This window comes from Myotis myotis, unplaced genomic scaffold, assembly GCF_014108235.1.
Source record: "Myotis myotis isolate mMyoMyo1 unplaced genomic scaffold, mMyoMyo1.p scaffold_m19_p_35, whole genome shotgun sequence".
NCBI lineage: Eukaryota > Metazoa > Chordata > Mammalia > Chiroptera > Vespertilionidae > Myotis > Myotis myotis.
Window position 1 is genome coordinate 2,317,159 of NW_023416341.1, and position 11,922 is coordinate 2,329,080.

Consider the following 11,922-nt stretch of genomic DNA (forward strand, 5'->3'; position numbering starts at 1 on the left):
TGTGAATACAAGACCTGAGTCACTTGAGCTGCAGTTGCCACATGCACCCTCCCCCATCCCCAATTCTGAGGTCTCCTGCTCCCATTTTTTCCCTTTCTGGCTTCCGCCTTTGCCCTTTAGCTCAAAATATGCACCTGAGTTCCTTGTGGGGTGCACACCCATTTCCCAGCCTGGGCTGGAAGCTGCCGTGGGCATTGCAGAAGGTGGGTAGGGCCTGGGGTAAGGATACGTCAGGGGGAAACAGGGGAAGAGGAAGTGCTTGGGTCCTGGGTAAGACTGGCTTGTCTTGGTGGGTGGGGACGGTCATTGTCAGCTTCTCTGGACACACAGACACAGACAGGATGGATTTCCTCCGGCTGCATCTCCCAGGGCTGCACCAGGCCTTGAGGGGGACACTGGTGAGAGGGGCAAAGAGATGCCAGGGACTTTCACCCTGCTCCCCGGGACCTCATCTTCCCTCCTCCCTTTGAGTCTCTCAGACTTGAGATTCCTTCCCTAGGATAAGGCAGCCTCTAAAGCAATCTTTTCTGGATTTCAATCCTCCCCCCTCCACAAACCTATCCACATACCCCAATCTAGGCCCTTTCCTATTCCTTCTGCAGATCCTGTTGTCCTCCTCCCAGAACCCAGAACCCCTCCTCCTATTCTGAGTTCCTCTGTCCCAGGGCCCGCAGGAGAGAGCTGGGCCTTCCCTTAATGCCTTTGTCTTCCCCTCTCCCCATTCTTCTAGGATTCCTTAAGTACCTTTGTCTCCTACCTTTTGGGAGATGAGGTCCCCACTGTAGAGAGGGGAGAGGCGTGTGCAGCTCAGGAACTGGGGGAGGTGGCTACAGGAAGGCCAGGAAGAAGTGTAGAGGAGGAAGCCCAGGAGGCTCTGGAGGTTGTGGGAGGCAGCCAAAGCAAGGGGGACGGAGGACTGAGAGGGCCTGGAGAGGCTAGAAGACACCAGGAGGGAAGCTCAGCTACAGAACAGACCTGGAGTTGGGGAGAAGGCAGCTCCCATGGATCTCAAGGAGACAGGCAGGACACTGGGGCGCGGGAGGCAGTCAAGGCCTCCAGGTGCCAGGAGCCAAGTGCCCCCTTGGAGGCCAGAAAGAAGTCTGACGCAGGGTCTGAGGCTGGCCGAGACGGGAGCAGCCCAGCCCAGGAGAGTCAGGAGTGCAATGAGCAGGAAGTGAACAGAGAAGAGACACCGAGAACCTGGGAACAGGAGGAGGAGGAGGAGGAGGAGGAAGAGGTCAGGGCAAGAGAGCCAGGGGGGGCCAGAGGGGTGGAGTCAGAGTGGACCTGGCGTAGGGAGCCTGAGGGAAAGGCTGGTGCCCATGGCCAGAGGGCGGCAGGGGATGGCAGGGAGTCAGAACAGGAAGTCAAGGAGGCCGTTGCAGAGGAGACCCAGGGAGCTGGGGCCAAAGAGGCTGGGAGGGAAGGAGGGGTGGTGGCCGTGGAGAGGGATGGCCAAAGCACAGAGGCACCGGGGACTCAGGACCCAGGGGCAGCATCTGAGGATGGGGCAACCTTGGGCAGAGAGGAGGTGAGGACAACCTCAGGTGGGGAGGAGGCCTGGGCAGTGTCAGGTGGGGAGGAGGCCTGGGCAGTGTCAGGTGGGAAGGAGGCCTGGACAACCTCAGGTGGGGAGGAGGCCTGGACAGTGTCAGGTGGGGAGGAGGCCTGGACAGTGTCAGGTGGGAAGGAGGCCTGGACAACCTCAGGTGGGGAGGAGGCTGGGACAACCTCAGGCACAGAGGCGGCTGACTTCCCAGGAGTCAGGGAGACAGAAAATGGGGCAGTCCCAGGAGATAGGAGCCTAGAGGGTACTGGGAGAGTCTGGGCCCTAGGAGAGGCCTCCAGGGGAACCCAGGAGGAGGAGGTGGGTGGAAATAGAGAGGCTGAGGTGAGCCTGTGCCTGAAACAGACTCCGGCCCTGGGAACTGAAGGAATGGGAGAAGCGGCTGAGGTCCAGACAGCAGGGAAGGAGGCCGCGGAACGCCAGGGGGCAGAGTGGGAGGCAGGGGAGGGCTTTGAGAGTCAGGCAGATCAGGAGGGGAAAGAGGCCAAGGCAAGGCAAGACACAGAGATCAGGGCCGCTCAAGCCAGTCCGGAGGAAGTGGTGCAGGCACAGGGGGCCAAGGAGGAGAAAGAGAGTGGCTGGGCCGTAGAGGCTGAGCTCTCCCAGGACCAAGTGGCAAACAAGGCTGAAGGTGATGCTGACTTTGAGGCAACCCCAAAGGCCACAGCGGAGAAGGAGTTCGGGGAGAAGAGGAGTGAGGAGGGAGCTCAGAGGGGTCGAGAAGAATTTGGGGTCGAGGGTGGTGGCCCAGAGCACAAGGTCACTGAAGTGTGGGACGCTGAGCAGATAGGCGGCCTGCAGACCCCCGTGGAACACCCCGGGGAAGAGCAGCAGGTGAAGGAAGAGCTCTGGTGCATTCCAGCCCAGAGCAAAGGGGAGACAGAAAGGAGCCTGGAGGGCAGTCCCCGGCACACGGGGTATGTGAGGCCTGAGGCCGAAGTCTGGGAAAACCGGGGGAAAAGGGATGTGGAGAGAGGGAGTACCCAGGAGGAAAAAGTAGGTATGGAAGAGGAGGGGGAGGCCGCGGGAGGCCAAGAGCCTGCACTGCCACAGGTCCTGGGGGCAGGCGGAGAGTGGAAGGAAGCAAAGGAAGCAGGGCGTGGAGCAGAGAGCCAGGAGCTGGGTGGAAGGCACGGGGCAGAGTTAGGGACAGGCTGGTCCCTGGGTGAGTCAGATGCCAGAGAAACCGAGGGTGAGGAGGTGGGGGCCGCAGTGTCCTGGGAGGCAGAGAGAACACCCCGGGGAGGCGGGAGGCTGGAGGAGGCAGCGCCGAGCTCCCAGGACAGTGAGGACACACCGGCCAGTTCCTCGGCTGCCGGGATTGTGGAGCATAAGGCAGCTTCAGATGAGAGGGCGGCTGGGACTGGGGAAGGGCCTGAAAGAGAGATGGGGGAAGTGTGGGATGGGGCATTTGGAAGAGGCTGGGACTCAGAAGGGAGAGAGGAAGCTGGCAGAGGGGCAGAGGCGATGGAGGCTGCAGAGGGAGAGAGCAGAGGCGGGCAGGCGTTTGGCCTGGAGGGCTCCGCAGACGAGGAGGTTCCTGGCCGAGGTGGCCAAGTGGAGGCTTTTGAGGCTGGGGAGGGTGAGCCCGGCGTGGAGGCTGGGGAATCGGCAGTGGCAGACGGAAGCTGTGGGATGGGTGTCTTTACCTCGGGCTCCCAGGCGGTGAGGGCAGAGGGGACCATGGTCGTCGTGGAGGCCGAGGGGTTCCCAGAAGGGCAGATGCTGTTAGAAAAAGAGGCTGGGGCACAGGAGGCAAGGCAGCAGGGACGAGGCAGCGAGGGGCAGCGTGGGGACCACGGCCCTGAGGCAGAGGCACACATGCCCTGTGCAATGGAGGACGTGGCGGTGAGTGGACACCAGAGGCCAGAGGCCAGGGAGCTGGAGGCAGAAGACCTGGAGGATGCCCAGGGCCGGGAGGACCAGCCAGCAACCCAGGAGCCTGGGCCACGTGAAGAGGCTGCCCGTGGGGATGCTCAGGGCAGCTGGAGTGAGGTAAGGGCTCCGGGAAGGGTCCAGGGCCAAACAGACCAAAATCCTGAAGCCAGCCCCGTACCACTCAGTGCTCCCTCCCTACAGGCCCTCCTCCCTGTGTCTCGCCTGGACGTCTCTGTCCCGCGGAGCCGTGTGCTCCTCTCCCGCAGCTCCTCACAGCGTCGCTCCAGGCCCTCTTTCCGGCGCATCCCCGCCCCTGAGCAGCAGCAGGAGCCTGCCAGCCCCCCACCAGAGGAAGAGCTGTCAGCCCCTGAGCAGAGACTTCTCCACCCAGAGGAACCCCCAGAGCCAAGCCTCCCTAGGTCTGAAGGGACCCCAGTGCCAGCTAGGAGAAAGCCCCTGGGACACGGGTAAGCGCTGGGTGAAGTGACTGGGCTGGGCTGGGCTGGGCTGGGCAGGAGGAGGCTCTGGACACTGGAGACCAGCTCCCAGCCTGTCTTCCATTTCCAGGTTTGGCTTTGCACACCCCGGCATGATGCAGGAACTGCAGGCCAGGCTGGGCCGGCCAAAGCCCCAGTGATGGCACTGAGACCCAGGAGCCAGGCCCTGAGTGAGAGGCGGAGGGCTCGGCTGAATGCTGCTCAGCCTGCCTCCTTCGGCCACTTGGATGCACCCTATCCACCCGCTGGGCCTCAGTTTCTTGCTGTTTCATCCACGAAGCAGACAGAACCAGCCATCTCTGAGAATCATGAACTTAAGGAATCTGACTCTCCAATGCAGCTGGTGGACTGCCTGCCCCATGGGGACCACTGCTCACAGCCTGTCCTGACTCCCTCCCCAACCGGTCTGGGCAGCTGTCTGGAGGCCTGAGAGGGGACAGGGACAGTCTCCCACAGCCTCCCCTCTCCGCTTGCCCCCACTTCCCAAGCCCCTCCCCAAGCCAGGGAGAGCTGTGGGAGGAAGGCAAACCTCTGGGGTGAAGGCAGCCGGAGGAAAGGGGTGAGGAGGGCCTATGGAGCTGCATTTACAATCAAAGGTTTGATGTAAGTGGACCAGCCACCTTAAGGCTCCAAAATGGGAGCTCAGCCTCAGAACTCTGCTAGTTACTGTGGCAACCACCAACTGAGCAAGCCAGAGTGGAGAAAGGTAGGCCAGGAACCCCAACGTGTAGGAGCAGAGAAGGATCCAGGGTGGCCAGAGGCTGCAGAGTCCATTCTGCGCCCCCTTTGGGTATCAGACACCCCTTCTCTGAAAAGAAGCCGAGGCAGAGAGAGGGCGAGAGTGCTTTATTAGGCACCCAGAATGGCGGCCTCGCCGAGGACAGCCAGCAGGTCCCAAAACAATAAATATCCCATCATTTCCCTGAACAATAAATAAATATCCATGAAATAAATATCCAGTCAGGACTGGAGGGGCCTTAAGTTATTGGGGAGGGTTTGGGGAGGGAGGGCAGTGGAGTCCTGCCTTGTCTAAGGCAGGGAGCTGGTGGCTGTCCTGTTGGCCCAGACTCGTTGTGAAATCCTAACCGGCGAGGGAAGGGTCTGAGAAACCACTCCATCAGGGCTGGGAGCCGGCCAGTGTTGGGCACCCCAAGGCCTGGCCTGGGTTCTTAGCTTGGGAGAGCAGCAGCAAGTCCCGCACGGCCCGCGACAAGACCAGCTCCAAGGAGTGCAGCAACTGGTAGGCATAGAGGAGCTGGGGCCAGGACATCCGGGCTGACGTCTGTGAGGGGCCGTCCAGGGCCCCTGGGGGCAGCCCCTTCCCCTCCTCGTTCTCCTCCTCGGGGAGGCTGAATCCTGCAGCCAGCACCTGTGAGGAGAGGCTCACGGTCAGAAAATGGTCCAGCTGAGATGCTGAGCGAATCCTTGTTCCTTTACGTGCCTAGTGGTGCCACATGACGTCAGAAACCATAAAGCCGTGATTTCCTTACTTCAGCTCTTCCATTATGTCATCACCTCGTGTACCCTGCCTGGTTTTTTTTTGTTTCAAGAAAATGGAAGTCACAGAGCAAGCTGGTGCTCGCGGAGGGAGCTGGCTCACTCACCCAGGATTGCTCTAGGCCAGTGATGGCGAACCTATGACACGTGTGTCAGAGGTGACACGCGAACTCATTTTTGTGGTTGATTTTTCTTTGTTAAATGGCATTTAAATATATAAAATAAATATCAAAAATATAAATCTTTGTTTTACTATGGTTTCAAATCAAAAAATTTCTATATGTGACACGGCACCAGAGGTAAGTTAGGGTTTTTCTCAATGCTGACCCGCCGAGCTCAAAAGGTTCGCCATCACTGCCCTAGGCCCTGGGGTTCTGGAAATTCCTCTCTTAAGGGTCATCTTAGGATCAGAAATGGGCAGAAAGGTGATACAGCTCGTCTTTCTGCTGCTTGCACTTTTGATTCTCCTTTCAATAAAGGTAACATTATTTCCCTGTGACATGTTCAGCAGGACCTGATGATGTCAGAGGATGACAGGGAAAAGGGAACCGACTTTATTATTGGTCCTGCTGTGCTGGATGCTGTGCTGGGTGCTTCAGAGCTGTTCCCTCATTTAAGACCAAGACCCCAAGAGATTCAGGTAGAGCCAGGACCTGCTGCAGCCACACACACACACACACACACACACACACACACACATCCTTCACACGTACACACTGGGAGGATCTGGAGGATCTCCCTTCAGACTTACCCCACCTGTGGGCATAGGGGTATTTTTAAAAGGGAGCCAATGACTCCCAGTTTTAGTCTCTGGGGGTCAAGGAGGGTGGGTGGGTACTCTACCTGGAAGCGAAGATGCCGCTGCAAATCTCGGAGATCCAGCCTCATGGCCCACAGCTTTAGCTTCTCTGAGCTGGTCCAGCTTCCCTGGGTCCCCAGCCCTCCCAATAGGGCTTGAAAGGGGTGCAGTGTCATGGAGAGGAAGGACAGTCGCTCTGATCCCTGTGGAAGCAGAGGGAAGGGGTCAGAAAAGGTCCACAGGGCAAGGGAGACCCACTTCAAACCCAATCTCCTGTCTCTCTGGGCCCCATTCCCATCCCAAACTCTACCCGAATACCTGTTCTGATCCTCAACGTCATCTCCTCCAGTTCTTCCCTTCACTCATCACCAATCTAGTCTCCGCTGTCTTTGGCCTCTATCCTATCTCCTTTCGCAGCCTCACTTTCAGTTGCATGTACGACCTCATATCTAACACCAACCCCATCTCCACTGTCTTATCACTCTACCCACAAACCCATTTTATTCCTGTCTTCACCATCCCATCCTATCTCCATCTCCTCACCTGTTTCAGTCTGTTTCCAACCTCTTTCCTATCCTTACTCCCATTCCTACTCCCAATTAGATTCCTTAACCATATGTCCAGACTCATTCTCTCTATCCCATCTCCAACTCCATCCCAACCCCATTCCATTCCCATCCTCACCAGTAATCCACACCCCTTCTCATCCCCAACCTTCTTCCTATTTCCAGCCTCTCCCCATTCTCATCCCTCCTCCATACTAATTTCTATTCCTAATCCCATTACATTCCCACCCCACCTCTTTCCATGCCCAGCTTCACTTTTACCTTCTTTTTAACTCCATTTCTTTATTCAGCTTCATCTTTATATCGGATGACATACTTAACCTCATCCAGACTCTGTCCTTTAATTTATCCACAAATCTTTCTTCAGTTCAATCCCTGATTTCATCTCTATCCACCCAGCCCAGCTTTATTGCCAGCTCACTTGCAGCCCTCCCCCCCACCCCCCACAACCTCTCCCACTCACAGAGAGGCTGCACCAGGCCTGGAAGGTCAGGGAAACATTGGGGAGCTGCTGTCCCAGGGGCAGGAGGTCCAGGTTCACTCCTGGCAGGTGAGCTTCAGCCTGTAGGGCAAGGTCTGTTAGTGGGGGCCAGATGGGAGTGAGGGTCTGTCCATCCCCAGAGCCAGTTGCATTAGGGAAACTCACAAAGCGGTGGGCCTGGGCCTGAACCTCGGACAGTAGCTTCCTGGCAAGATGCAGGCTGACCTTGAACTCCTCCTCTAGGCTCAGGGGGAGTCTCCCTGGGGGCCTTGGAAATCCCCAGACACCAGCTCGAGCCAGGAGCAAGGAGAGCAGCAAAAGGCCAAGCCCTGGAGAGATGAGGAGAGGGTGGGCAAAATGAGGGGAGAGCTTGAGGAGAACTTGCGAGAAGGGAGAACTCAAGAGAAGGTGCCTTTTCTGAGCCTGTGCTATGGGCCTGTGTATCATCCCACTGACCCCTCAAAAACCACTAACGGAGGGAAGCTACTGAAGACACCATATGGCACATCTGTGTGACTGAAAGGCAGTGCCCTTTCCCCCAGGCAGACACAGCCTTGCACAGCCCCCACTAACTCCCTTGGCTAAGTGTCTTTTCCAGTGAACTAACTGCACAACTCTGTGTGGCAGCCTGGGTGCTAGTATTCTTCCCATTTTGCAGATCAGAACTGGACTCCGGATCTGTCCAGACGCAGACCCTGTGAGCTTCCCCCAGGGATCTGAGAGCAGGCACCACCTCCCCTGGAGCAGGCACTCTGTTCTGCCAAGGATTCCTTGGGCTTGGCCTCGGGCCCCAGAGTGGCTGGCAGCCCTCCGGCCCCAGAGTGGCTGGCAATGCTGGAGGCTCTACCCCAGGGAGTCAGAGGGCAGACCATCGAGCCGCTACCAAGGCGAGTGGGTCGCTCTGCAGTGCGGGAGGAACAGGGGTGCCGGGAGGGGGAGGAGGCCTGGAACGGGAGGTAGAGCCTGTTTCTCATTTGGATTCTTTCCTCAAGCAAGTCACCTCTTATTTCTGTGCCTCGGGCTCCCGTCTGTAAAATGGGGGAGTCGGACTAGCCGATTTCTGAAAGTGCTTCCTGTCCTGTGTTTCCTGAGCAAAAGGAAGAGGCACAACGGGGCGGGAGCTCTGGGAAGAGAGCAGCGTTCAGCGGTTTCTCCCTCAGGGAGAGGAAACCTAGCAATCACTGGGTTACACAATTCTCCTCGAAACACAAACCAAAACAGTCCCTAAGCCTGTTCCTGCTCGCCCCCTCTCCCTGCCTCTTCCCTGTCTGTTCTTGATCCCTCGCCCTCGGCTCTGCTCCTCAAAATGTCCTCCCCGTAAAGACCACGGGGAGTTTCTGGGTAGGTCCCCCTCCCCCATGGACTTCCAGAGAGGGCTTCCAGTGCCTGGCTCTCAAATTTCCAGGCTCCCTGGCTTGGGGGCCAGTCTGGGCTCCTGGAGACTTTGGGCAGAGTGGGGTTTTTCCCAGATCTGTGTTGAGGGAGAGGGGTGCCCAGACTGGTGGATATGGCCCACCCAGAATTGAGCTGTGTCATTTCCTACTGACCCTCCACTTCCTGCCTGAGCTCTGGAGCCCCCAGACCCTTCCCTTGGCAGACAGTCCTGGGTCCTTGGTCCTGGCCATTGAAGGTTCTGTCCCATCCTTTAGTCCTTGGTCCCTACTCTGACCCTGCTATCTGCTCTGGTCCCAGCCTCTGAGTCCTTCAGTCTCCAACTGCAGAATGGACCTCCCCCCAGGCTTCGAACTACAGACCCCTGTAGTTAGGCTGCTGACGCCTTGGCCACAGCCCCTGACATGAGCCAACTATTCCTGCTGTTCTTTCTCTAACCAGCCCCAGTGCTCAGCCAAGCTTATTCACTCCAACCCAACTCTTCATTTACCTGCCAGGTCTGGGTTCTGATCAACCTGCCTGTCCAACTCTCTCCATCCATGCCAACCAAACTGTCTCATCCTCTATCCAGTCGAGGCTGAACCATCACCTGACTGTCCAGCCCTTCTTCCCCCTCCATGCCGGCCTCCTTCCCATCCTTCCGTCAGCTGTATCCTTAGTCTGCCAAATAGTAGCCCCTCAGCCCTTCACCCCCACCCACACCAGCCAAGCTCTCCCATCCTCTGCCCAGTCTCAGCCAAGCCTCCCACCCCTCTGCCCCAAGCCCTGGCCTCAAACTCACGCCAGCCAAGGTCGCCTGCCTTCTGGCCCATGGCAGGGCCCAGCCTCTTTGGCCAGCCATCTCCCGGGCCGGGGGAGTCTTATACTGGGGGCTGTGCCCAGTTTCACTTTCCGTGCTGCTTGTACTTTCAGCTTTGCTTTAACTCAGTCTTCCCTCCTCACCGCCCCTTGCTAAATGGGGAAATGTAATTTCCCTTCCCAGAGGGGGTGTGGTGGGGGATGGTGGGAAGCTGGGGTTCTGTCAATCCAAGCTGATGACCCTGCTGAGCTCCAGGTCCAGTCTTCCCCTCACTTCCCCACTCTCAGGTGAGCCACCTGTTCTATTTGCTGGTAGGTCCCAGAGACTTGAATCCCCTCCTGTTTCTCTGCTCTGTCGTCATCGTTCTAGTGCCATCACCACCCTACTATCCTTCAAAAGATGAATGGCCAGGTAAGATGACTGTCCATCAGAGGGGACTTAGGGTCTTACTCTCTTCTGGTTTACCAGATGGCTGAGGAAGGGAATACAAGGGAAGTTGGGGCTCATTGGGTGGCTGGGATGGGGCTTTGTGTGGGGCAGAGAGGTCTCAGTCTGAGCAGAGTCAGGGCTCAGTCTACAGCCTAGGTCAGGGCTGGATGAGAAGTTTAATTCAGGGCCAAGTACTCAGTCTTTCGCCAGAGTCAGATCTTGAATTAGAACTCACTCTATAATTGGGATCAGAACATGGTCTAGGGTTGGGCTCAGAGCTTTGTCTGGGGCTAGCATCCTGGCTCTGTGTTTGGGGTCAGAGCTATTAATGGCCTGGGGGCTCTATGTGGGATGAACTAGGGTTGGGCTCAGTCCAGAGTGGGTACAGAGCTCGGTCTGTGGTCAAGATTCTGACAGCTTGTGACTCGGGTGAGGGCTGGGATAAGAGCTCAGTTGATGAGCAGGTTAGGGCCCAGCCTGTGGCCAGGTTGGGTTGTGTGAGGTCAGGACCAGGCCTCAGCCAGATTCCAGAATAGTTTCTGCTCTGTAAACAGCTGTCAAGGCTGGGTTGCATCAACCACAGATCTTCCTTCCAGCACAGCCCCGCCCTAAGCCCCACCCTGGATTTCCCATCTTCAGGGAGAAAATGGGGGTTTCTTGGTCTTCCCCAAGGCCCACTGCTGCCACTTTCCTTTTGGGACCTGCGGGGTTTCCCTATTGGGTCCCTGCTGTGAGACAGAAACCAAGGGGGCTTCCCCTTCCTATGCCCTGTCTCCTCAGCCCTGCCTTGGCACTGCTCACCAGGGTAGCCTGGGACCAACTGCCAGGGAAGTACCAGCACCAGCCAGGACTCAATCCCTGAGGACTGTGGAGGAGAAGGAGAAGGAAGAGTGATTGGCACTTGCCTAGCCCAGACTGGTTTCCCTTGCTGTGCCCCCAGTGGTGGCAGCTAATTCCCCCCCGCCCCCCCATGCCATGCACCTGGTGCTCCCTGCTGGAGGGGGGGTCTTACACATCCTTAGGCTCACGGTGAGGACCGACAGAGGCTCTGGCTGGCTTTCCTCACATCCCCAAGTCTTGCCATCATCCTAGAGACATGCCCACACACTCACTCCCTGACCATAGCCATGCCTGACCTCTCAAATCCTGAACCCCATCTCTTGCTCTCTGGCCCTCCCAACCTTCTCTTAGGGTTCCCCGAGACCTCTGCCCCTTGCTTCTCTGCCCTCCTCAGTCAGGCTGCAGCTGGCTCCTCCAGCCTCACCTCTCACTCCCACTCTACTCCCGCTCCAGCCCCTGGAGCTTCATGCTTGAACACGATGAGCCACCTCATACTTCTTTGCCTTTGCACAAGCTGGTCTCTGCCTAGAATGCCCTCCCTGCCTTATAGGTCTTGTCACAGGCTTCCCCCTGAATGGCTTATTCTTTCCTGCCATAAAGCTTGTCTGCAATGGGCATTGAACATTTGCTTATCTCGCGCACTCTCTCCTCACTCATACCACTCCAGCCATACCGGCCTCCTCGTTGCTCCTAGAACATGCCAGGCATGCTCCTGCCTCAGGGCCTTTGCACTGCTGTTCCTTCTGCCTGAACACCCTTCTTCCAGATATCTGCAAAGCGTACCCTCGCCTTACAATCTCTGCTCAAATGTCAAGTTCTCAAATAGCGTCTTTAGGGACCACCCTACTAAAAACTGCAACCCTGCCGCCAGCCCCCTCTACTCCTCTCCTGCATTTTCCCCCTGCATAGCATTTTATTTTTTTTAAATATATTTTATTGATTTTTTACAGAGAGGAAGGGAGAGAGATAGAGAGTTAGAAACATCGATGAGAGAGAAACATCGATCAGCTGCCTCCTGCACATCTCCTATTAGTGATGTGCCCGCAACCAAGGTACATGCCCTTGACTGGAATCGAACCTGGGACCCTTCAGTCCGCAGGCCAACGCTCTAAGCACTGAGCCAAACCGGTTTCGGCAGCATTTTAGATATATAATATTTTTAGATATTTAACATTTT

General features: G+C 57.2%; 2 protein-coding genes across 2 annotated transcripts; one reads left to right on the plus strand and one right to left on the minus strand.

Annotated features, from left to right (window-relative positions):
* The first annotated feature begins 14 nt into the window (after positions 1-14).
* On the plus strand, positions 15-5,652 carry APOBR (apolipoprotein B receptor). Its single transcript, XM_036303175.1, has 4 exons — positions 15-398; positions 731-3,562; positions 3,647-3,912; positions 4,013-5,652. Exons 1-4 carry the CDS (start codon positions 42-44, stop codon positions 4,080-4,082), a joined length of 3,525 nt encoding a protein of 1,174 aa, XP_036159068.1. The 5' UTR covers positions 15-41; the 3' UTR covers positions 4,083-5,652.
* IL27 (interleukin 27) lies at positions 4,772-10,433 on the minus strand. The gene is made up of 5 exons (XM_036303177.1): positions 9,459-10,433; positions 7,451-7,614; positions 7,268-7,366; positions 6,283-6,441; positions 4,772-5,311 (listed from the first exon to the last, which is right to left on the minus strand). The coding sequence occupies exons 1-5, from the start codon at positions 9,487-9,489 to the stop codon at positions 5,060-5,062; spliced, it is 705 nt and encodes a 234-aa protein (XP_036159070.1). The 5' UTR covers positions 9,490-10,433; the 3' UTR covers positions 4,772-5,059.
* Between the last annotated feature and the right edge of the window lie 1,489 nt (positions 10,434-11,922).